General features: G+C 36.8%; 1 protein-coding gene across 1 annotated transcript; it reads left to right on the top strand.

The window, feature by feature from the left end:
- The first annotated feature begins 18,881 nt into the window (after positions 1-18,881).
- LOC134801785 (uncharacterized) lies at positions 18,882-24,113 on the top strand. Its single transcript, XM_063774378.1, has 2 exons — positions 18,882-21,118; positions 23,886-24,113. Exon 1 carries the CDS (start codon positions 19,133-19,135, stop codon positions 20,654-20,656), a length of 1,524 nt encoding a protein of 507 aa, XP_063630448.1. The 5' UTR covers positions 18,882-19,132; the 3' UTR covers positions 20,657-21,118; positions 23,886-24,113.
- Positions 24,114-25,912: the final 1,799 nt, after the last annotated feature.

The raw sequence follows: 25,912 nt of genomic DNA, 5'->3' as shown, positions 1-25,912 counted from the left end.
AGATTTTGTCCAGATTTTCGACTAGCGTGCTAGTGTAAAAAAACGTATACCACCAAAAACACCGAATATACGGTTTTATAGATTAGTATTTATGGAAGAAATGGGAATAAAAAATAGACACGTAGTTTAAATGTTTATTTATATACGAACAAAAAACGCCATACTACTAGGCTATTATTAAAAAAACGAGATCCAGCGATTACTTTTTGGATTATAATCTTAATTACCATACAAAATTAACATATAAATTGGGTTATTCCCACTAGTTACCATCAAGTTGTTACCAGTGGTAACTAATGGGATTTGTTTCCCAGTAGTTACTACAATTTTGTTAGGGTTCAATAAAGCCTCTATTTTTATAGTATTCTACTTATACTGTTTTTATTACTATTTAACTATAACAACTTGATGGTAACTAGTGGGAATAACCCGATATATATGTTAATTTTATATGGTAATTAAGATTATAATCCAAAAAGTAATCGCTGGACCTCGTTTTTTTAATAAAAGCTTAGTAGTATAGTGTTTTTTGTTCATATAATAAAAGACATTTAAATTGTACTGTAAAAAAATGTTGGTGGTAACTACTAGGGAAAAAATCCCACCATTTACCAGTGGTAACTACTGGAAAAAAACTTCCCAGTAGTTACCACAAAACTGAGTTGGTGGTAGCTACTGGGAAGAAAGGTGGGAAATAAATACCCAGTAGTTACCACTGGTAACAACTTGGTGGTAGATACCTAACTGGTGGGAATAACCCCATAATATGTACAAATTTTTAATGTACTTGTAATGTATTTGTAATGTATGTGTCTTTCTGATTTTATTTGTATCATAGGCTAGATTTACTCGACTCTACTAATGACATTACATGTACTTCTAATGAGCATGAGCAACGAAACTTAAAAGAGTCCGCAATAAGCTCAGCCGAATTATTACTTCCCATAAAAACGGAGATTCGTACTCATTTTAAAACGGATCTATATCTGAATCCCTAAAGTCTTTTCTCCTATCTTTGCATTCCCTAATATTGTTTGTCATAATGATCAGTTGTCCTAACACTCGTATACTCTAATTTTGGTTTTCCTATTATCGAATGGCCGATTTTTTTTTGTCCTAATAAGTTTTTCCCTAATGGCACTTTCCATATTGAGTATTTATCCTAATGTTATGTAGCATAATTCTTTTTTTGCCTAATTATTGTTAAGCCTAACAATTATATATCCTAACCATCATGTTACCTAATTTTACTTAGCCTATCGTTGCTTGACCTAACACTCGTATGCCCTAATTTTGATTTCCCTATTTCGTTTCGTTTTTACAATGGTCGCAGTTCTAACCTAACCTAACCCACTTTTGTGGCAGCAGTTCGTTTTTGCGAAGATCACAAGTTCTAACTTAACCTAACCCACTTTTGTGGCAACAGTTCGTTTTTGCAAGGATCGCAGTTCTAACCTAACCTAACCCACTTTTGTGGCAGCAGTTCGTTTTTGCGAGGATCACAGTTCTAACCTAACCTAACCCACTTTTGTGGCAACAGTTCGTTTTTGCAAGGATCGCAGTTCTAACCTAACCTAACCCACTTTTGTGGCAGCAGTTCGTTTTTGAGAGGGTCACAGTTCTAACCTAACCTAACCCATTTTTGTGGCAACAGTTCGTTACCATTAATTATGGAAAGTAATTTTTATGATAATTGATCAATAGGAAAAGTAACTGTTATGACAATTGATCATTAGGGCAATAGCCATTAGGTCAAAACAGTTAGAGCATGTTATTTTATGCCAAACATTGTTAGGGTTTCGAAGAATATGGTAAAAAACATTAGGGATCTTGATAGTTATGGTACAAATGCTTAGGACAAATGAGTCTTAGGTTAACCATTACATTATGGAAAATAATCGTTATGACAATTGATCGTTAGAGCATGTGCCCATTAGGACAAACCAGTTAGGGCAAGTGACTTTAGGACAAACGTTGTTAGGGATTCAGAATGACACCCTTTAAAACAACGTGTTGGATTGTAATAAATTGCACATACAATAACATAAGGTATATCTATACCAGTACCTAATTAGTTTATATTCCAACAAAACTAATGAAATAGAGGAAAAATAAGTTTTGTATGAAAAACTTATATTCGCTGTATTTTTTTTATTATGGTATCTGAAGCTACACATTAATTACAGGCATAGATATACCTTATCCTCGAGTGAGTACAAAGTTTTAGAGCAATCTACCTTATCGTTTTAAAATGAGAGCGTAACTACGTTTGTATGGAGATCCCAGCTTGCTGCTGACTTAAATCTTAGCAACCATCTATCTTTGTAGGTGACCAGTTTTCGCATACACGTAACTCACAATAATAATACATAGTGTTTTACCGAATTCGTGGCATCTCTAATAGTTATTTTAGTTTGTTATCAATAGGCATCGAATCATCGAGAGTTTCATCGCACGGTAAGACGTTAGCGAGTTGTGTAGTCTACATTAGCAATAAAATTAAACTCGTATTAATTCCTGCACATACTCTATCATTTATTTAATTCTAAAACGCATTTTAGCGGTTGTACCTAATTAAAAATCAGATTCAAATTTTAATAAAATTATTTTTCTATTAGATTACAAACTCATAGCTTTTACTATTTTAACATACAACTATTACCTAATACACAAACATACCAACTTATTTTAAGATACATATTGTTTTTTTATAAAACCCACTTAGGTATTTAATGGCCTAATATATATATAACTCTCAGTTGGTTTTTGGATGGACCCAGGTTCCATACAAAGATGCCCATGGTCCTTTGTCCTGGTTATCTAAATACTTAGGCGGAAAATGTTGTTCTGTCCATAAGAATTCTTATTAAATTTCCCTTTAAAACATTTTTCAATAAGATTTAAACTCTTCGTAATGTCAAATACCTACTTGGCTTATAGGGAATTAAACCCGATACAATTAGCTCTAATATAAATTTGATTTTATTTAAATAAAAGCAGTCAAACCGTCGAATGAAAAAATAAAACTTAAACAACGTTTGCTGTAGAAAAGTACGTATGAACAATTTCATCATCACAAACTACGCTAGAAAGACGTATTTGCTGTCGAGCGTAAGTATTTGCGAGGCAATTTTAAAGTATATACCTTGATAAAAATGATAATACTCGAAGGTACTGATTGTAAACACTACATATTGATGATAACATATGATGGTAATGGAATAATAAAGTATTTTTCTTACTTTGGCGTTCGGTCAATATTTCGCGCGCAAAATGCCACCTCCGCTCGCATACCGGCAGCCTGCGCTTGCAGCTGACGGCTTTTACTTAGCATAAGGGTGTCTTTCGGCGCGCGGGGAGCATGACGAAGGTTGGAGCATATACTGCGTTATAGACTAGTTAGACGCACTTTCAACCATTATAAAAGTTTGTTTGCGTTTAATACGACGTCCATACAAAATAAGAAGAACGTATAACATTTATACGTTTCTAAAGACTATTATGGTGACGTAAAAAAGTTAAGTGATACTAGGCTTAAATGACGAATGAGACATTTAAACAAAAAAAAAATACTATACGATTTTTTAGACTAGTATCAGATCTAAAATTTTGCTAAAGATCCTAATCTTAAAGCGCGTATAGCGTCTTTTACGTATTTTTAGCCTAGTTTTTGGCTTATACGTTATTTTAGGCTAGACATGGTGGATAAGATTTTACGCAAACCAGAGCGTAAAAAAACGTATAGCTGCATATGCGTTGTTTTAGCCTGGCTTTGTCAAATAGTCGCTTTTTAGACTAGGAACGCTTAGAAAATTAGTGCAAATACGGTCTTTTTAGGATATTTTTCTCGAAAACTAAGCCACTTATCGGAAAACGGGCCAAAGTGGTCGATGCATCTCGATCTCTACATTACGAATATCACAAAAAGTCAATTTTGGCAAAATGTCGAAAAACTGCCTTTTAGCTTAGGAGGGCAGTGTGGGTTTAAGTCTCATTTTGAGAAAGTAAGAATTGACAAAATATGTTAAGAGACGCTAATCTCATAAAACCAAATATTATTATTGAATGGGATACTTATTAAAATAAAAGGAAAGGGTTTGATCGCTGATATAAGAAAATATAATTATATTATATTAGGTAGGTACATACTACTCATAGTTTTTAAAACATGTTCGTAATTGCGCTTATGGAATCGAAAAGTTTAAAATATAACTTCTATTTATTAATCGATACGATACAGAGTCCGTCTAAGCTAACTCTGCACCGACTTTGGCAGAACAAATCGTGAAAGTATCATTATAACCGTATGGTTTGATTTAATTTTAACATTTATGATGATGATGACATTTCTTTTAAGGCCGAAGGGTGAGCTCCACCTAGGGCCTACGGCTCAGAGCGTAAGATAGATGTGCGCTTCCTGCAACTTGTCCAAGTATATGCACTCGGTCCAAAGCCAGGCGCCAAAGACGCCCCCACACTAAAAGGGTCAGGCGTAGCCCGACGTACGTGACACGCTATACGCTTACCAAAGCCGGGCGCCTTTGGCGCCCTCATACTCAAAGCATCGGCCGTAGCCCGACATACGTGGCGCGTTGTACGCGTTCCAAAGCCGGGCGCCTTCGGCGCCCTCATACTAAAAGAGTCGGGCGTAGCCCGACGTACATACGTGGCGCACTGCGCGCGGTCCAAGGCCAGGCGACTTCTACTTTCTCATACTAAAAGTGTCGGGCGTAGTCCGACGTACGTGTAACGCTGTACGCATACCAAAGCCGGGCACCTTCGGCGCCCTCACACTTAAAGGTTTTGGCGTAGCCCGATGTACGTGGCGCGCTGCACGCAGTCCAAAGCCAGGCACCTTCAAATCTCTCATATTAAAAGTATTGGGTGTAGCGTGACACGCTGTATGATTACCAAAGCCGGCCTCATACTCAAAGCGTCGGGCGTAGCCCGACGTACGTGGCGCGCTGTACGCGTTCCAAAGCCGGGCGCCTTCGGCGCCCTCATACTAAAAGAGTCGGGCGTAGCCCGACGTACGTGGCGCGCTGCGCGCGGTCCAAAGCCAGGCGACTTCTACTTTCTCATACTAAAAGTGTCGGGCGCCGAAGGCGCCCTCTTACTCAAAGCGTCGGGCGTGTACGAGGCGCGTTATACGCGTTCTAAAGCCGGGCGCCTTCGGCGCCCTAATGGTAAAAGAGTCGGATGTAGCCCGACGTACGTGGCGCGCTGCACTCGGTCCAAAGCCAGGCGCCTTCGACTCTCTCATACTAAGTGTCGGGCGTAGGCACACATACGTGACACGCTGTACCCTTACCAAGACGCCTTCAGTGCCCTCTTGCTCAAAGCGTCGGGCGTAGTCCGACGTTCGTGGAGCACTGTACGCGTTCCAAAGTAGTCGGGCGTAGCCCGATATATGCGGCGCTCTGCGTGCCTTTCTGTACTGAGGACGCCCTCGCAAAAGTAATATAAAGTGACTTCAAATGATTATTAACGAAATCATGACCCCAAAATTAATTAAATAAATAAAAAATTAAAAAACACGACTGCGAAAAAGCTAACTGAAAAGATAAAAATATTTTTTAGTTGTGTTAGTTACTCAACTTAATGAATGTAAAAATTCTAAAAAGTATAAAATAAAATAAATTAATTAAAAATTAAAAAACACGACTGCGAAAAAGCGAACTGAAAAGACAAAAATAATTTTTAGTTGTGTTAGTTACTCAACTTAATGAATGTAAAAAATTATTAGAATATGAGTGTTTAGTGAAGGTTATAAACAACAAACGCAAAAGTTTTATGCTCATTTAGGATCGTGACTGTACCTGTGTATTTTATTTCAATTGCAGTCGGGGACCTTGATGTATTGACATTTTCCCATTTAAAAGGTCCCCGACTGCAATTGAAATAAAATACACAGGTACAGTCACGATCCTAAATGAGCATAAAAGTTTTGCGTTTGTTGTTTATAACCTTCACTAAACACTCATATTCTAATAATTTTTTACATTCATTAAGTTGAGTAACTAACACAACTAAAAATTATTTTTGTCTTTTCAGTTCGCTTTTTCGCAGTCGTGTTTTTTAATTTTTAATTAATTTATTCTTGTTTTTAATCGGTTTTAATTTCACAATCTGATTGTCCCCCAGTTTCCTAAACCCATTTTTTTTGGAATTTAAATTTCTTGTTTGATAATGTCTTAACATGTAATTAATACAAGATTGAGGTATCGTTAAGTTTGTAATTAGAAATGTTTTAGGTAATTATGATTTTATCTCGCTTCTGCAGAAGGTTTGTAATTTTTGCGGATGTTCGTGCACATACTGTATAGTATAGGAGCATACATTTTTGGGCACATTTGTAAATAATATCAAATATTAAAAAAAAAAGGGAATTATGAAAAGCAAACAACCCATAATTTACGGCTACAAATGTGCAACTTGCGGAAATATTCCAAAAAGCAGGATAATTTTCGGAAATCTCGGAAAAAAACAGAAAATAAAGGCAACTTTCATTTTGAGACTTGAACATTTCTATATCCATACAAAAAGGTGAGGAGTTTCCGAAATTTTGTTAAATGTCGACGACACATCGGTATTCACTACCACTGAGGGAAAAGTAAGAGACTAACACGAAAAAAAAACAGCTCTGGCAATTTGTTTTCTTAATTCTCTGTATTTTTCTTGTTAGGTACTGTGTACTGTATTAGCACATGATTACTTCACATGTAAAAGCAAAACAATGCAATGAACTAAACCTTGACTCTCGTATAATATATACCTACTTACATTGTTACATATTATTATGTACAAAACCCTTTTATCTTCCATGACCCCGTTGCGTCAATTTTATTTTTAGAAGTCTAGATATCATTATTGCGACGCAATGTTAAAACAATAAAGATAGGTATGTACATAATTTAGTAAGTAATCTACGTTGGTTTCAACACCATAGGACTGAGAAATATGCAAAAATTAGCTAATGTTAAAAGAGATGCAGTTAATTAGTTTGATCTCCAGTAAAATCACCACAAGTTTTGTTTCTATAAAAAAAACATAATTGAATTAAAGTATTACATACATGTGATATATGTAATACTTTTATTCAATTCCATTACAATCCATGGTTGACTTCGATAAGAAGAATAAATCATAATTTGTAGTAAGAAGCAAATTTTTCAACACCATATTTCGTTCTAGGTGATGACATAAAGTTAACACTAATAAATTTCAATTACGCGGTAGATAATTATCATCAATTTTAATTATTCCTCCATAAATCAGAAACCCGTACTGTAAAAATAAATCGATTTTACATACAAATGGGTTAAATAAAACTATATATCATCTTAACAGGAAACCAACCTGTTTGTTATCTTTTAGATCAATTGAACACCTTTCAAGAGTTTCTAAAAGTTTTCTTTAAAATTATATACCTAAAAGATTCAGACTTAAAGTCTAGTTTAGAATATTTCAAAAACTGATTTAACTAGTTTCGAAAATTATTCCTTAAATAGATGGGATCATTTACCTAATAGAATTTGCATTTAAAATGAAGCCACTTGCTAAAGTAAATTTAGTGTTTATAAAAAAGTACCTTACGTATTAAAAAATATCTAAATTCATAGAAAAGTTTACATAATTCAAAATTACCAAATGAAGTTTCTGTCAAATGCCTGTCTTAAATCTTAAGTTGCCAATAAATAGCCAGTAGCTGTGAGCAAAGATATATGTAACTCCGTATAAGATAAATAAAGTCTAAGAAAAAAACGTGCCTCGGAAATCAAGAAAAAGTCATTCTCGAATAGATGGCGCCATACCTTTGGCCTATTCTCGGCTAGATGGCGTTGACACCGTTTGATATTTAACAATTTTAACACATATCAGTGAAAGAACATGGGTCAGTATGGAACAATAAAAATTAAAAACCATTTATCCGTAAACATATTTTGATTAATTTATACATTTTCAATTTTACTTTAAGTTTTAATCGTGTGTCGATAGATGGCAGTAAATGTATCGTGACTACAAAATTTACTTAGGCAATAGCCCTCTATACTATTTATTCTCTTTGCTGTGAGTATTGGAGATTTATAAACTATTTCCTCACGAAAATATCTTGTTTTGCGTTGCAATGTTTCTCAAAAACTGTTACCCCCTTATTCATAAAACTTTACAGGCCTGTTTAGTTAAATTATGTTTTATCCCTTTCTTACAAATACATAAGACAAACGATTATTAGCTGATTGAGGTTTGTAGCGCGTTTATGAATAAGGGGGTTAGTATTTAGTTTAACATATCTTGAAAACACCCATTACTTTAATTAGCATTTTTTTCTTCATATTAATTGTTAAACTTTCTTCACGTTTCTTTCTTTTTGTTCTACTGCACCACCCAGATTCTAAATTTTTGAGGTAGCTCGTAGCCCTTCAATCCTTATTATTTCGATGGTAAATTTAGTGTTTCGATTTTCTAAGATTTGCTACAAAGCACTAGGATTAGTACTTAAATGGTACACAATCGCCTGTATCTAACACAAACAACAGTTCGTGCTTATGAATCTTATGACCCAGCCCAAAGTCTGTCTTAGGAGACTTACGGCCCGATTCGATCTTTAAGATACTTCAAAAATTTGCTAAATATACGATATCTGACTGATCCAGGCGGTTTCAATCAATTGGTCGGTAACTACCCGAAAATTTACAAATTGTTTGTTTACTTTTATTTAAATACCTAAATACATGGTATAATAATATACTCCGCCTGGTACTCCATTCCCGTCTTTTCTAGGTCACCTAACTGACACGGGCTTACGTCATCATGCGACAGCGCTATATTATAATATGCGATAGCGCTATATATAGCGGCCATGTTGTTGTGACGTAGCCCCGTGTCACTCTGGGAATGGAAGACCATGTTTTATTAGACTATGCCTAAATATACAGACTATAGGTATTTAACGCCTTAATCTCATTGTTATATATTATTATTATTGCGAGCCTATTGTGTCCCTCTGCTGGGCAAAGGCCTCCCCCCTCTTCTTCCACTCCTCCCTATTTTGAGCTACATCTGGCCAGTCTCTCAAAAAGGATTCCAAGTTATCCCGCCATCGCCGACGAGGTCTGCCGGATCCCCGGTTCGACTCACGGGGCACCCACTCCGTGGTTATCTTGGCCCATAAGTCATTCGGCATGCGGCAGACATGACCAGCCCAGTCCCACTTTAACTTGGCCGCTTTTCGAGCTACATCTATTATTTGAGTTTTAGAGCGCAGCGTGGTGTTCCAGATGCGATCCCTTAGTTTCCTAGTAGTTATCCATCCCATTGTTATATAATTAATCCTTATTGGTTCGCATTAGGTACCTACTTTTTGGTTGCAGGTACTTTTAATACCTACTTCAAGAATCGCCATTTAATATTAAATTATTACATTTTAGTGACACATATTTTAAGTGGCGGTATGACATCGAACCGGTCGCCAAATCAGTTCAAAAAATAAAAAGCTTTTCTGCCGTACTTGCTCATTAAATAAAATTACTTGCGAATTTCGAGAAACTTGTAAAAAAGTATCAGTAAGTCATTATTCGACATATTTTGACATGCTACTGTGTAAGTATTCATTTTCTCGATATTATTTAAAACAAGTTTAAAGCAACAATCATAACATTTAAAATTGAACTGTAATTTATATGCACTACGATTGAAATTCACTTACAACGTACTACGTCACTCTGTCCCGGTTCAAAGTGATAAATGAATAAAATAGCGTAACTAGTATAGGAACTCCTGTGACTTAAGCCTTTTTATACTCGGAAGGTTCTATGCAATTATGACTTGACACTAATAACTTGTCACTGGCCGGTTTGAAAAATATTTCCTTGCAAATTGCTTTGCAGTTGCGTCGACTCATTTTGCAATTTAACTCTTTGTGATAAAGGTCATGCGAACTGTAAATAGGAAATTGTCATTTGCAGGGTTGGTAACACAATCATTCAGAAGCTAAAAGTCGTAACTACCGTATCATTTATAGTAAAAAACGCTGTTTTAATTGTAAGTGACAAAACAGGGTTTGTTATTTAATAACGTCGTCATTTAACTAGAAGGTAACAAGAAATGTTTCAGAATGCATAAGAAAATATAAGCTGGCCTTTAGATATAGACCTGTGGTTAGCAAATGAACAAAGAAACTAAGAAATAATGCACATAGAAACACATATTTATACGCCAACATTGGTAAAGGAAAACGGACTATTCTAAAATTAAGATATCAATGATGGGAAAGCAACTCATTAAACGTAATTGTGTTTCTGAGTTTCGTATAATTGGGGGTTCCTCAAGGCAGCAATCTGGGACCAGTATTATTCCTTATTAACAGTAATGATCTGCCGTAGGCTATAATTGAAGAATACAATATGTTTGCGAACGACATTTCGTGCAGTAAAAAAAAAAAGAAACAGGTGTCACAGAACAGGCAGTTAAGTTTGATTCGATAAACTGCTACTTAATTTTTCTTTAAAAAATAACATAAAGTAGCAACGATCTGAATCTGAAATGACTTAAAGAACTACATAGGTACTATTTAAATGTATCAGGCTTCCTACTCAATCCACTTTAACTATAAAAATGTTAGGGCACCTGATACGTCACGATACTTACATAAAGTCTATAATTGAAGGTAGAATAGAATAACAGAGAGGCAGAGGAAGACCGAGACGTGCATATATTGACCAGGCCAAAGAGAAAATTAACGTAGGGACGTATCAGGAGCTCAAAACAGTGGCAGAGAGAAGAACGGAATGGCGACTACTCCACCGACAAGAGCTAGGCTCTTAAGAACAATGACGATGACGTATCTAGACGTAATATTTGACGTATATTAAAGTTCGAATCGGGCCGTATGTCTGTCAAGTCGTATTAAGCTGCTCTTATATCAGGATGTTCGGTTCCAACCACAGAACCAGTCCCGTTACGGTTACCAATCGTTATCTATGAAATCTGAACCCACTGTATAATTACGGAGAGTCAGATATTAGTGAGATTATCGATACGGGTGGCGTATTCTGATTGTCATACAGGTTAAGAATTTGATCTGTTTTGTTATGAATTTGTTGAAGAAATGCCGCTTTTGGCACTGACAATTTCGACAATAAAACCTGATTTTGCAATTAGAATACGCTTCCGGATGACAAGCGTATACTGAGCTAAGGATTCTAGAGTTAGACCAAGAATAGTCTGCAGCGATTTTGATAGCCCACGCAGTGCAAGTGTTATTTATACGTCATAATTTCATAGAAGTTTGCCGTTTAAAATAACACTTGCCCTGCGTGGGCTATCAAATCTGCTGCAGACTTTTCTTGGTCTAGCTCGATGAGGGAATGTAGGTATCAAAGATTATCAAATGGAAGAATTGTGTTATTCTAATTTTAAACGTCATACGTCTATGAAATTATCTGACTCTATGTTGACTTCTACTTGTATTGTTATTGACCGAGTTAAGAAAAGGTCTCCATTTGAGCTGGTGAAAACATGATTTCTATCCGTGCTGACGCCCAACCGATTCTCGTAAATTTTTTGTAATTATATAGATTTTCTTCATCGATTCAGTTTTTGGAAACTTTAAAATGGCGTCTCACGCGTTGTCGACCCTGTAGTAACCAGTCATAGTTAAGTGTTTCTTAATTTTTTTGCCATTTTTATAAATTGTGACCTTTTTTGCCACTTTTGTGTTATTTCTAGTCAGGATCGCGAGCCCTTTTCATCCTTATAGGAGATATAAAGTGTCCTAAAATTTCCATACATTTTTCAAACTTCCCTTTTTGTTACCGTCATACAAAGTATATGGGGAAATGGTAACACAGTAGGAAAAAACTCTGGAACATTTTTTTTATCCCATTAGGATCGAAAGAGCTCGTGATTCTGAGTAGAAATAACACAAAAGTGGCAAAAAAGGTAACAATACATAAAAATGGCAAAACATAAAAGAAACGCTCAGTTACATAATTTTTGTTATTATTATCGTGTAAAGTATTATCTTACCTACTTAACTTATTGCCAAGGTCTTGAAGATTTGGTAGTAGAATAACATACTGTATAATGAAAGCTTAAAGAAAATAATATACTTACACGTGCCTACTTTTGCTTACACGTCTTCAGAAGCTTTGAAATATTTAGTAAATAATGTAACAGGAAAATAACATTACATGGAAATGGATCAGGAGCGAACAATATATGAAAAACAAGAAAATTGCGGTTGACGGTGAGATATTGCGTTTATGTTAATAGTTGCCATAGAATCACTTTTTTGTGTAAGAATTGGAATGGTACAATTTTTTATCATTTTGTAAATTAATCTTTTATTTTTATCATTTGAATTGTTTTGGGTCCAATTTGTTTTGTAACAGTGCTCAGTTTCTATATTTGTAGCTGCATTTTTTGTTATAAAATTCAATATATGTCATGATTCCTAATTATAAATCTAAATTTTCCTTAGCATTGGGTACACATTCATAATCATTCTTATTTATGGTACTTATTATTAAGGATATTATTTAGAATATTGTATATAGTATAAATATAAATTATTGTCAACTGTCCATTTCAATATCCCTTAGATTTGGTTACACATTAGTAATGAGATGCATCTGAATAGCCAGCTATTATACTGTTTAGCAAAAATGTGTCAACCCACGATCATTTTTCAATAAAATGTCTACTTTAAGCGTCAATTTCTTGAGCGAGTTGACGTATTATTGCAAAATGGATGTGGGTTGACACATTATTGCTTATCAGCATCCAGTTATAACATTGCACGCTAAGACTCACACGCTATCGATCCGCATTGTGCGAGCGTGTATTATTCAGCGGCTCGAAGGACCAGCACAATCCACGTCAATTAGTGCTGAGTGTGATAGCTTTGATATAAGGCAATGAACACTAGGGATATGTGCGACGTGTTATTATATACTGTCAGCCCAATTCGATTCCATTTGATTCGATTAAATATAAGATGTCATAGCGATACGATACCGATCTGACATTCATTTTATGGGCATTTTCACTTAAAAGTGTACCATTTACTTTTTTCGAAAATCTATCCATTTTTGGGTTATTTAAATTCTACGCAGAATCACAAGGACTATCGATTTAAAAAAAAAAAGAGTGTGCCCCAAAAAAATTACAGTTTTGTAGGTAACGCATTTTCACATACATTTTGTATGGACCGTTAGGCATAAAACTTTAGGCATACAATACATATTAGCTTTAGGGGGTCCGCTAGCTACATGTTCCGCCGTATTGAGAAATCTAAATAACATAATTTTGACAAAACAAATCCAGTAGCTCTTATTAAGCCAATTTCATATCCACATTGTACGTGTTTCTCCGGAATTTGCATAAGTACATAAGTATCATTATCAGAACATTTAGAACTAACGCACTCCTAACATAACAGTACCATCACACTTTCTGACATATTTCAAAAACGTCTTAACCGCCTTTACATTTCTATTAAAATAGAACATTCTATACCTAATATTGGATTAAATACCATTTCAAATGGAAGAACGTCGTAACTGCCTTGAAATTCCTAGCAAGGAATGGCATTCTGTACATTTTGTCGAGTAAATAGTTGCATACCAACTCGACTGATTGCGTTCCAAGTCGCTAAATGGGAGGAATATAAATAATATACGTTCTCACGTGGAGGGGTGTTTGAATTGTGTTTAGTAGTGGCTCGAGTACTAAATGAGCTGTAGGTAGGTAGGAGGTAGGTGTGAGGTGCGACGCTAATACGAAGTATGACTAATTATCCGATTCTTAACAAATCAATGGTTACACGCATTAACACATACAGTACATACATACACATTTCATTTTTTAAAGGAAGTTTTAATTGAGAACATTAATGTCAGGCAAATCAGTTATGTTATGTATACTTGTTTTCGTAAAGTGCAAACTGCATTTTTTTGCCGGTTAAACTTACTTTGTCCATTTGTCATGTGATCATATTACTGTGTCTACGCCGGTTAATCATTTGATGGCTTACCCATTAGCAAATATCCGTAAGTTTTCCTTAACGAGGAACTTACCTGCAACAGAAGACAAATAGATTATTAAAATATAATTTACATAACTAGTCACATACTTTTAAAGTACCTACCTACAATTAGCAAAAGGGAAGCTTATTCCCTTTTGCTTTGTCTATGTAAGAATGTCCCATAATATTTATTAATTTAAAATTACACAATATATATTATTATGATTAGCAAACATGATCACACGATCATCGAAGAGCGTGCTACGTTCGTACTATGCTCTGATAGTCCGCCAAAGGTAAGGAAATAAAGAAAAAGGTACCTGTATATGATGCCATAAGGGGGAGGCCTATGTTCAGCAGTGGACGTCTTATGGCTGAGATGATGATGATGATATGATGCCAGGCCATAGCCATATCCAGCATAATTGTTGGTGTTTTGTTATTTTTATTTTGGTGTTTCATTCAGAAGTTGCTAATCGGCAAGTTAACAATGAACTAAACATGACTTTATTATTAACAGAATAAGAGCATGTGCAGGTCATTATGAACACCTAATCAACTTAACTACTACTAACTTACTACGAGTATTAACGTAGTACTTATTAACTTTTACAAAGTAAGGTCAATAATCAAGTGCCCGTTCAAGTAGATTCCTAGTGTAAACGAGGCACGAAACAGCTACGGCACACCTCAGACAAATCTCCGGCAATTAGGCGGATGCTTTCAGAGCGTTAGATGCGTTTGCGATGTTAAAGTGTGTTCTCACTGGAGCGTTTAGTATTTATTCATTAGATTTTAATGTAAAATCGGTTAAATATAGAACTGCAACATTAGGCTGATGCTTTCAGAGCGTTAGATGCGTTTGCGATGTTAAAGTGTGTTCTCACTAGAGCGTTTAGTATTTATCCATTAGATTTCAATGTAAAATCGGTTAAATATAGAAATGCAACAATAAGGCGGATGCTTTCAGAGCGTTAGAAGCGTTTGCGATGTTAAAGTGTGTTCTCACTAGAGCGTTTAGTATTTATTCATTAGATTTTAATGTAAATCGGTTAAATATAGAACTGCAACAATTAGGCGGATGCTTTCAGAGTGTTAGATGCGTTTGCGATGTTAAAGTGTGTTCTCACTAGAGGGTTTAGTATTTATCCATTAGATTTCAATGTAAAATCGGTTAAATATAGAAATGCAACAATAAGGCGGATGCTTTCAGAGCGTTAGAAGCGTTTGCGATGTTAAAGTGTGTTCTCACTAGAGCGTTTAGTATTTATCCATTAGATTTCAATGTAAAATCGGTTAAATATAGAAATGCAACAATAAGGCGGACGCTTTCAGAGCGTTAGAAGCGTTTGCGATGTTAAAGTGTGTTCTCACTAGAGCGTTTAGTATTTATTCATTAGATTTTAATGTAAAATCGGTTAAATATAGAAATGCAACAATAAGGCGGACGCTTTCAGAGCGTTAGAAGCGTTTGCGATGTTAAAGTGTGTTCTCACTAGAGCGTTTAGTATTTATTCATTAGATTTTAATGTAAAATCGGTTAAATATAGAAATGCAACAATAAGGCGGACGCTTTCAGAGCGTTAGAAGCGTTTGCGATGTTAAAGTGTGTTCTCACTAGAGCGTTTAGTAATTATCCATTATATTTAAATGTAAAATCGGTTAAATATAGAACTGCAACAATAAGGCGGCGGCTTTCAGAGTGTTAGATGCGTTTGCGATGTTAAAGTGTGTTCTCACTAGAGCGTTTAGTAATTATCCATTAGATTTTAATGTAAAATCGGTTAAATATAGAACTGCATCAATTAGGCGGATGCTTTCAGAGTGTTAGATGCGTTTGCGATGTTAAAGTGTGTTCTCACTAGAGCGTTTAGTATGTATTCATTAGATTTTAATGTTAAATCTATTAAATATAGAACTGTAAAAATTGGGCGGTTGTTTTTAGAGCGTTAGATGCGTTTGCGATGTTAAAATGTGTTCTCACTAGAGGGTTCAGTAATTATCCATTATATTTAAATGTAAAATCGGTTAAATATAGAACAGTAAAAATTAGGCGAATGCTTTCAGAGCGTTAGATGCGTTTGCGATGTTAAATTGTGTTGTCACTAGAGCGTTTAGTATTTATTCATTCGATTTTAATGTTAAATCGGTTAAATATAGAACTGCAACAATAAGGCGGCGGCTTTCAGAGTGTTAGATGCGTTTGCGATGTTAAAGTGTGTTCTCACTAGAGCGTTTAGTAATTATCCATTAGATTTTAATGTAATATCGGTTAAATATAGAACTGCATCAATTAGGCGGATGCTTTCAGAGTGTTAGATGCGTTTGCGATGTTAAAGTGTGTTCTCACTAGAGCGTTTAGTATGTATTCATTAGATTTTAATGTTAAATCTATTAAATATAGAACTGTAAAAATTGGGCGGTTGTTTTTAGAGCGTTAGATGCGTTTGCGATGTTAAAATGTGTTCTCACTAGAGGGTTCAGTAATTATCCATTATATTTAAATGTAAAATCGGTTAAATATAGAACAGTAAAAATTAGGCGAATGCTTTCAGAGCGTTAGATGCGTTTGCGATGTTAAATTGTGTTGTCACTAGAGCGTTTAGTATTTATTCATTAGATTTTAATGTTAAATCGGTTAAATATAGAACTGCATCAATTAGGCGGATGCTTTCAGAGTGTTAGATGCGTTTGCGATGTTAAAGTGTGTTCTCACTAGAGCGTTTAGTATTTATTCATTAGATTTTAATGTAAAATCGGTTAAATATAGAACTGCATCAATTAGGCGGAGGCTTTCAGAGTGTTAGATGCGTTTGCGATGTTAAAGTTTGTTCTCACTAGAGCGTTTAGTAATTATACTAATTATCCATTATATTTAAATGTAAAATCGGTTAAATATAGAACTGCAACAATAAGGCGGCGGCTTTCAGAGCGTTAGATGCGTTTGCGATGTTAAAGTGTGTTCTCACTAGAGCGTTTAGTATTTATTCATTAGATTTCAATGTAAAATCGGTTAAATATAGAAATGCAACAATAAGGCGGATGCTTTCAGAGTGTTAGAAGCGTTTGCGATGTTAAAGTGTGTTCTCACTAGAGCGTTTAGTATTTATTCATAAGATTTTAATGTAAAATCGGTTAAATATAGAACTGCATCAATTAGGCGGAGGCTTTCAGAGTGTTAGATGCGTTTGCGATGTTAAAGTTTGTTCTCACTAGAGCGTTTAGTAATTATACTAATTATCCATTATATTTAAATGTAAAATCGGTTAAATATAGAACTGCAACAATAAGGCGGCGGCTTTCAGAGCGTTAGATGCGTTTGCGATGTTAAAGTGTGTTCTCACTAGAGCGTTTAGTATTTATTCATTAGATTTCAATGTAAAATCGGTTAAATATAGAAATGCAACAATAAGGCGGATGCTTTCAGAGTGTTAGAAGCGTTTGCGATGTTAAAGTGTGTTCTCACTAGAGCGTTTAGTATTTATTCATTAGATTTTAATGTAAAATCGGTTAAATATAGAACTGCATCAATTAGGCGGAGGCTTTCAGAGTGTTAGATGCGTTTGCGATGTTAAAGTGTGTTCTCACTAGAGCGTTTAGTAATTATACTAATTATCCATTATATTTAAATGTAAAATCGGTTAAATATAGAACTGCAACAATAAGGCGGCGGCTTTCAGAGCGTTAGATGCGTTTGCGATGTTAAAGTGTGTTCTCACTAGAGCGTTTAGTATTTATTCATTAGATTTTAATGTAAAATCGGTTAAATATAGAACTGCATCAATTAGGCGGAGGCTTTCAGAGTGTTAGATGCGTTTGCGATGTTAAAGTGTGTTCTCACTAGAGCGTTTAGTAATTATACTAATTATCCATTATATTTAAATGTAAAATCGGTTAAATATAGAACTGCAACAATAAGGCGGAGGCTTTCAGAGCGTTAGATGCGTTTGCGATGTTAAAGTGTGTTCTCACTAGACCGTACAGTATTTATTAGATGCGTTTGCGATGTTAGTGTGTTCTCACTAGAGCGTTTAGTATTTATTCATTAGATATTAATGTAAATCGGTTAAATATAGAACTGCAACAATAAGGCCTAGGTTTTCAGAGCTTTAGATGCGTTTGCGATGTCACTGGAGCGTTTACATACGGTTCATTATTATATTTCATTATCAATATTTGGGAAACCTAGCTAGATCGATTTATCGCCCCCGAAAACCCCATATAGCAAATTTTATCGAAATTGTTAGAGCCGTTTCCGGGATCCCAGAAATATAAATATAAATAAATATATACATAAATAAATAAACAAGAATTGTTCGTTTAAAGGTATTAGATAGATATATAGATAGTGTGCTTTGTACAAAATCTGTGGTAGCTGCACATTTTAGCAACAATAGCGGCGTCAGCAAGCTGTCAAACCGTGACGTCAGCGACGTGACATAGACTAACAAGCAGCTGGATTCTGAATAATGCTGAAGGTATATCTAAGTGTAAACGTTAGCAGAACTGCACTGAAACTAAACCGTACAGAAAATATAAACATTCATAATATTAGACTTATATCGACCGAGATATGAACTGTGATTACCTTTTGTATCGGGAGCTCGAAAACAATACAAAAGGTAATCACGGTTCATCTCCCGATCGATATAAAAGTGACAGTCCATTTCCAACGACAGCAGCACTACCATTCATTTTACTATGGAAATTGACAATAACACCGACGCGTTTATACTAGTAGCTAGTAGTGCAGCTGCGGAAAGAAATGGAATGTTACCCTAAGTCTAGTGAAACTAACCGTGAAACATTCAAAACTGTTATTCATAATATTGTTTGTATGTATGTATGTGACGTATCCTGCTCTTCTAAAGAGGTTTTTATACAGTGTATTTTATATTCATAATTTTATATTTGGTTTTAGAACCTTGTCACTGTAGAACAATTGGAATTTTACGTTGCCATAGTAGTCTAACAAACAGCCTCGTCTTACCAAGACCCTATTCGTGTAAATTTTCTCTGTAAATAAAATTGTGTTTCGTTTAAAAGGTGTTTCTGTGATAGCGCGACCATTACATCTGGCGACCGTGAATATAAATAATAAATATGGAAGCGTGGAAGCGAAAACGGACTCAATACAGAAGAGAGTTCACAATACTCGCAGACAAGACGGCGAAGGCGGTCGAGAGCAAGGACCCTGCCTCACCGCAGATTTTCGACCTCTTGTCCGATGCGGCATCGACATTGTTCGAAGCAGAAGCCGCATTGAGGGATTTATGGGTTGAGGAAAAAGAATTTGATGAGGATCTGTATCAAGCAGACCAGGAAAAGGCGATGCAATACAAGATACGTTGGCATCAAATAAAAGCCCTCTTTCCAAAAACTCTTCCTCGCATCAGTAGTGCGTCGTCGCTACATTCAGCGCAATCTACAGACCTGGAGCCAGGCAATCAGCGAAGACTGCCTAAGCTAGAGCTAGTCAAGTTCGACGGGAACGTCAAGTCATGGCTGTCATTTTGGGGCCAATTCAAGAAAATACACGAAGATACAGTCATGGACAATACAGATAAGTACCAATATCTTCTACAATCAATGACTCCAAATAGCAGCGCACGTCAGCTTGTCGAAAGCTACCCGCCGTGTGCGGAAAACTACAGTAAGGCAGTAGAAGCGTTAAAGGCTAGATTTGCTAGAGATGACATTCTGATAGAAACTTACGTAAGAGGTTTAGTAACACTGATGCAACAAAGAGGAGAACCTAAACAATTATCTAATTTGTACGATAACCTGCAAACGCACCTACAGGCACTGGAGACATTAGGCGTAACAAAAGACAAATTCGCCTCAATGCTATTCCCTATGATAGAGTCGGCACTACCTGAAAGTGTACTTCGTGCGTGGCACCGCAGTCGATCTGAATCCAGGGACCTAGCCAACCTGATGCAGTTCCTGAGACAAGATGTGGAATCAGAGGAAAGAATCAAGCTAGCCAGAACCAAAATAGAAGAAACTACCCTGGCAGAGCCAAAGCCACCCACCGCTTGTTTTGTGCAGTTGACAGAAGCCAATAAGCGTAAGAAGGAAGCTTCCGACAGACAAGGCGAGACATCTACGTCATGCATATGGTGTAGCAAGGACAACCACTCAGCCGTCGAGTGCTACAAACCGGCCAAAATGACAGTGAGTGATCGTATCGAATTAATCAAAGATAAGAAAGCCTGTTTAATTTGCTTGAAAGGCAACCACATTGCAAAGAAATGCAAGTCTTTCCCAAAATGTCTTTTCTGCAAAAAGCGTCATTTTACAATTATGTGCGCAGACATTCCAGCGGAGCAAAGCAGCAGCAATAATCAGTCGGAGACATCCAACAACATGGGGTGTTTACAAGAATCGGCAAGTACAACTATACTGCAAACCGTGATGGTGAAACTTGTGCACGACAAGAAAGAGGTCTGTGTAAGAGCATTTATTGACAATGGTTCACAAAGGTCCCACATAAAGAAAGACCTAGTACAGAAGCTCGGCCTAAAACCTACCAGAAAAGAGGCAATTACAAACTGTTTGTTCGGCGGGTACGTGACGAAAAAAGAAGTCTACGACGTGTTTGACATATGCGTCAAGAACGTATAAAACAACTTTTCTATGAATTTATCTGTTGTACAACAATTAAATATTTGTAATCTTTTACCTAAAATAAGATCTTCTGTATTATTAGAGCAACTACGTCAACAAAATATTAATTTGAATGACTCAATGACCGATTCTCCTGACAAGGTAGGTTTACTGATTGGTGCTGACTATTCCGGTTTATTACTTACAGGCGACATAGTACAATTAAAGAATAACTTGACTGCTATAAAGACGCAATTTGGGTGGACCATTCAAGGTCCAATAACAGGGGTTTACAGTTCCATGACAAATTCGATGACGACCTTCCATTGTTTAACAAAGGTTGATCTTACAGATTTGTGGTCTTTGGAGGCGATAGGTATCAACTATCCCGCGGTACAAGCAACCAAGGTAGCGCGCGACGAAGAAGTCCTCAGATCTTTCGAAGAAAACATTACGATCAACGAAGAAGGCCGTTACGAGGTAAGTTTACCCTGGCGTGACGTTCCACGACCAAAAACTAATTACGATCTTGCCAAAAGGAGGTTAGATAGCACCATGGCTCGCCTTAAGCAGCTCGGCAAGCTCGAAGATTACGACACGATTACGTGAGTGGTTACAGCTTAACATAATCGAGGAAGCACCTGACCAATCTGTCCAAGGCCACTACATGGGACACCATGCTGTGATCAAGAGCTCCAGTTTGACAACTAAGATTCGTCCTGTTTTTGACGGCTCAGCCAAAGACAGGCACGGAATTTCCCTAAATTCCTGCCTAGAAAAGGGTGTGAACCTACTTGAACAAATTGTTAACCTATTGATCGATTTCAGGCGAAATAAGATCGGAGTGACAGCCGACATAACTAAGGCATTTCTTCAAATTTCAGTTGCACCTGAGGATCGGGATTATCTTCGTTTCCTGTGGTGGTCGAAGATTGATGAAGAAGATGGAACGATGATCACATATCGTCATAGACGAGTCGTCTTTGGAGTGACATCGAGTCCATTTCATCTCGTAGCCACCATTAATCATCACTTGGATAATTGTTCGGAACCACTAAAAGAAACAGCGGCAAAATTGAAGAAATCGTTTTATGTAGATAACTGTGTCACAAGTTTAGAATCAGAGGAAGAGCTCAACAAATTCATAAGCGAATCAAAAAAGGTAATGCTCGATGGCAAATTTGACCTTAGAGGTTGGATTTCTAGTCCCATTTTGGTAGATAACAACGTCGAAAACACGTCAATACTAGGTGTAATCTGGAACGTGAAAAATGATACCCTACAATGTAACGTCAACTTTAATAACGTTGAACAAAAATCTACCAAACGAACGTTACTTTCAGTAGCGCAAAGGGTTTTCGATCCTATCGGTTTTACCTGCCCCACGACCATAATCCCTAAGAAGATCTTGCAGGCAACGTGGTGTAAGAAATTGACCTGGGATCAAGAACTACCTGAAGATTTGGCCAAAGAATTTAGAAAATGGCTAGAACAAGCATACGCCATCAATGACTGCGTTATTCCCAGACGACTTACAAGCGTGTCCATACAGGAGTGCGAAACCTCTTTGCACGTATTTTCGGACGCAAGTATGGATGCTTATTCAGCTTGTATATTTTTGCGGTCAAAACAGGGTGATGCCGTCAATTTAAGCCTTTTCCTAGCACGCTCAAGAGTGACACCGGTTCATAAAATTACGATTCCGAGACAGGAGCTGATTGCTGCAACATTGGCGTGTAGACTATCCGTGACAGCTATTGAATCTCTGGCCCTACCCAACTGTGCTGTGTACTACTGGTCAGATTCAAGTGTCGTTATAACGTGGATAAAGTATGAAGGACCTTGGAGCGTCTTTGTTTCCAACCGAGTGAAGGAGATAAGAAACTTCCGCTTGGAGACACGTCCCTGGCCATCTGAACCCTGCCGATCTACCTTCAAGAGGTATAAAGCCCAAGGGACTCCTCGAAAGTCGATGGTGGGAGGGCCCAGAGTGGTTAAGATTAGATGAGGAACATTGGCCGGTTGCAAATTTCACACTCGACTCGTCAGAAACTGATCTCGAACGTAAGAATACTGGTACTGTTGCCATGCACGTCGAAGAAGAATCTTTCCTAGACAGATTAATCTACTTCTCGAGCTACATCAAGTTAGTTAGAATGCTGTGCTGGATATTACGATCCAAGAAAAAATCGGCATCAAAGGAGCTAACTTACGAAGAGTTCGAATACGCTGAGAATATATTAATAAGGTTAATACAAAAAAGGTGCATAAACTCTTTAGTAAATGATCGAAACATACAAACCTTTGTCAATGAAAATGTCATTTTACGTCTAAACACGAAACTGTCACTCGGCAATGAAAATTATAATTTCAAGTTCCCCGTGATTCTTCCCGGATCTGACCCGATAGTTCGGCGTCTTGTTGAGTGCAGACACATCGAGCTTAAGCACGCTGGAGTACAAATGCTACTCAATAATCTACGTCAGAAATTTTGGATTATCGGCGTCAGAAATTTAGTTCGTAATATTATACATCGCTGTATAAGATGCAAACGATTTAAAGCAAAACGATGCCAAGCGCCCACCGGTGTTTTACCGAACGAACGAATGGAAGCGAGCACGGCTTTTCAACATTCAGGTGCCGATCTATTTGGACCTTTGACTTTTCGCTCTGGTGCTAAAGCGGGGATCGTTCTATTTACCTGTGCTACTTACCGTGCTGTGCACCTAGAAGTTGTGGAGTCGTTGTCAACTGGTGAGTTTTTAATGGCACTACGGAGATTAGTAGCGCGTCGAGGACGGGTAGAAACGATATTCAGCGATAACGGTACAAATTTTCGCGGCCTGGACAATGCGTTTGGTTCCCTAGATTGGGACGAAATACAGCGGTTTTCCTCAATTACGCGGATTAAATGGAACTTTTTGCCTCCAGCTGCTCCTTGGTGGGGAGGGTTCTATGAGAGACTAATAGGATTTCTAAAACAAATCCTTCGGCGAGTCTTAGGAAAGGCATCCATCTCGCTTATGGAGCTACAAACAGTACTCTGTGACTGCGAAGCGGTCATAAACAGTAGGCCACTCACATACATAGGTGGTCAGAGGGATCTTCAACCGTTGACGCCGTCAATGTTTATTCAGCCGCTGCTGTCAAATCATTCCACCGACTTTGATGAAGTCGACAGAGTAGCTCTCAACGTCAGGCAACAATATTGCCAAGATTTACGTGAACATTTGCGTAAACGTTTCAGGGACGAGTACATAAGTTCACTCATACAAAAGCGTGAGCGGAATGGACCTGTACAACTTCAGCCTGGAGACGTCGTCTTAGTGGAGACTGAAGACAAGCGTGTGTCATGGCCACTGGCCATAATTCAAGAGGTTTACCCTGGTGCTGATGGCGTTAGTAGAGTGGTTCGAGTTAGAGCTGCAGCCGGAACAAAGGTAAGACCTGTTCAACGCATTTTTCCACTGGAGTTGATAGTTGATACTGACTCTACTGAACAAATAGAAACGGAGACAAATGAGAGCAATGAGCGTAACGTAACCAATGAGGTACGATCAACACGAACCAGGAGGTTGCCACAACACCTGTTTGATTATATCTTGGACTAACAAGAGTAGCTTAACCTTCCGGTTCTTCCCGCTCGGGAGTGTGACGTATCCTGCTCTTCTAAAGAGGTTTTTATACAGTGTATTTTATATTCATAATTTTATATTTGGTTTTAGAACCTTGTCACTATAGAACAATTGGAATTTTACGTTGCCATAGTAGTCTAACAAACAGCCTCGTCTTACCAAGACCCTATTCGTGTAAATTTTCTCTGTAAATAAAATTGTGTTTCGTTTAAAAGGTGTTTCTGTGATAGCGCGACCATTACAATGTATGTATACTCGTATACTTTATTGTACCTACATAGAAATAAAAACACGAGAAACAATTACAGAGTGAATTAAATACAACAAAGGCGAACATATTCCTGTATGGGATCTCTTCCAGTTAATATTGTCGGACTAAACTAACTCTGCTTCGCATTTAGAATGACAAACTGTGGAAATGTCATCGGTAATGTCAAATTTTTAACTCTATTTTAAATCAAAGCTATGTTCCGCCTCCGTATGGAAATGCCTACAAATTTTACTTATTTATATTATTTATATTTCGTTTAGTAGTACCACTGTATATATATTGTATATAAATAAAGATTTATTCATTTATATTGTTAATAAATTTTTGTTTCGCCTTCAAATGTATTTTTTTTTTTGCCAGTATGATAAAAAGTATTGAGTTTCACGAGCCCCACATACGGGTCATAACAACCCTCACTTTAGTGTATACTTCCCATTTTCACATTCATTCATTAAATAATTATCTGTCTTACTTAAAGTGCAAGTTTTTATCGTAACTATAAATTGATTACAATTAAGTTAAATCTATAACCAATCGAAAACCAATAACTTATTAAAACCGATATGTCTCCACGCTATATCTCAACTTATCTCTATCGCATAATGTTCCCATTAATAAGATGCCCGCCACTGGTCTTGATGAAATGTAAGCGCTACTACGCAACGCGATCTCGATCGATGACTAATCACTTAAAATGTTTCTAGTCAGTTACCACAAATTAAAAAGATTGTAATATAAAACCGGCATATTCATTCTCAGCTCGCAACAACCGAACTGAACCTGAAAAAGACCGACCTATTTAGTTCGTTTGACCGATTAATCGAGAGCGAAATGCCAATATATATCGAAATCGCTACAAATCATTGCAACCAGTCAGTTACCACAAATTAAGAGTCTAATGTATTACCGATTCCTATTGCCAGCTCTCAGCAACCAAACTGAACTATAGGAAAAAACCGAACTAGTTCGTTTGACCGATTGATCGAGAGCGGAACACGAACCAATAACTAACTATTTTGGCTCATCGAGCCAAAGAGAATCTTGGCCTCCGAAACGAGAGCTGTCCCGATCGCAACTTCCAGCCACACTGAGACAAAAAACTAACAAAAACACACTTAGAATTACAAAAATAAAACTTAATCCGGGGACAAGGAGAGTCAACTAATAGGAACAAATTGACTTTTGCAATTTCCATTTAGTAGGAAATACAACTTCTATATTTGTAATTTGAAGTATGCTAGAGTAATTTCAGAAATTTGGTTTTGTTATTCCGAGAGGTGCTTTAGCAATATCGGAGGTGATGACGTCATGGGTGAAAACTAGCCGTTTTGTAATTCTAAGCGTGCTTTAGCAATATCGGAGACGATG

Source organism: Cydia splendana, chromosome 23 (assembly GCF_910591565.1).
Source record: "Cydia splendana chromosome 23, ilCydSple1.2, whole genome shotgun sequence".
NCBI classification, from domain to species: Eukaryota; Metazoa; Arthropoda; class Insecta; order Lepidoptera; family Tortricidae; genus Cydia; species Cydia splendana.
Note: the sequence above shows the minus strand (reverse complement) of the source record. Positions and strands in the feature narration are given on the sequence as shown.

Excerpts from the sequence above, each read along its gene's own strand:
- LOC134801785 (XM_063774378.1), top strand. The coding sequence starts at position 19,133 with ATGGAAGCGTGGAAGCGAAAACGGACTCAATACAGAAGAGAGTTCACA.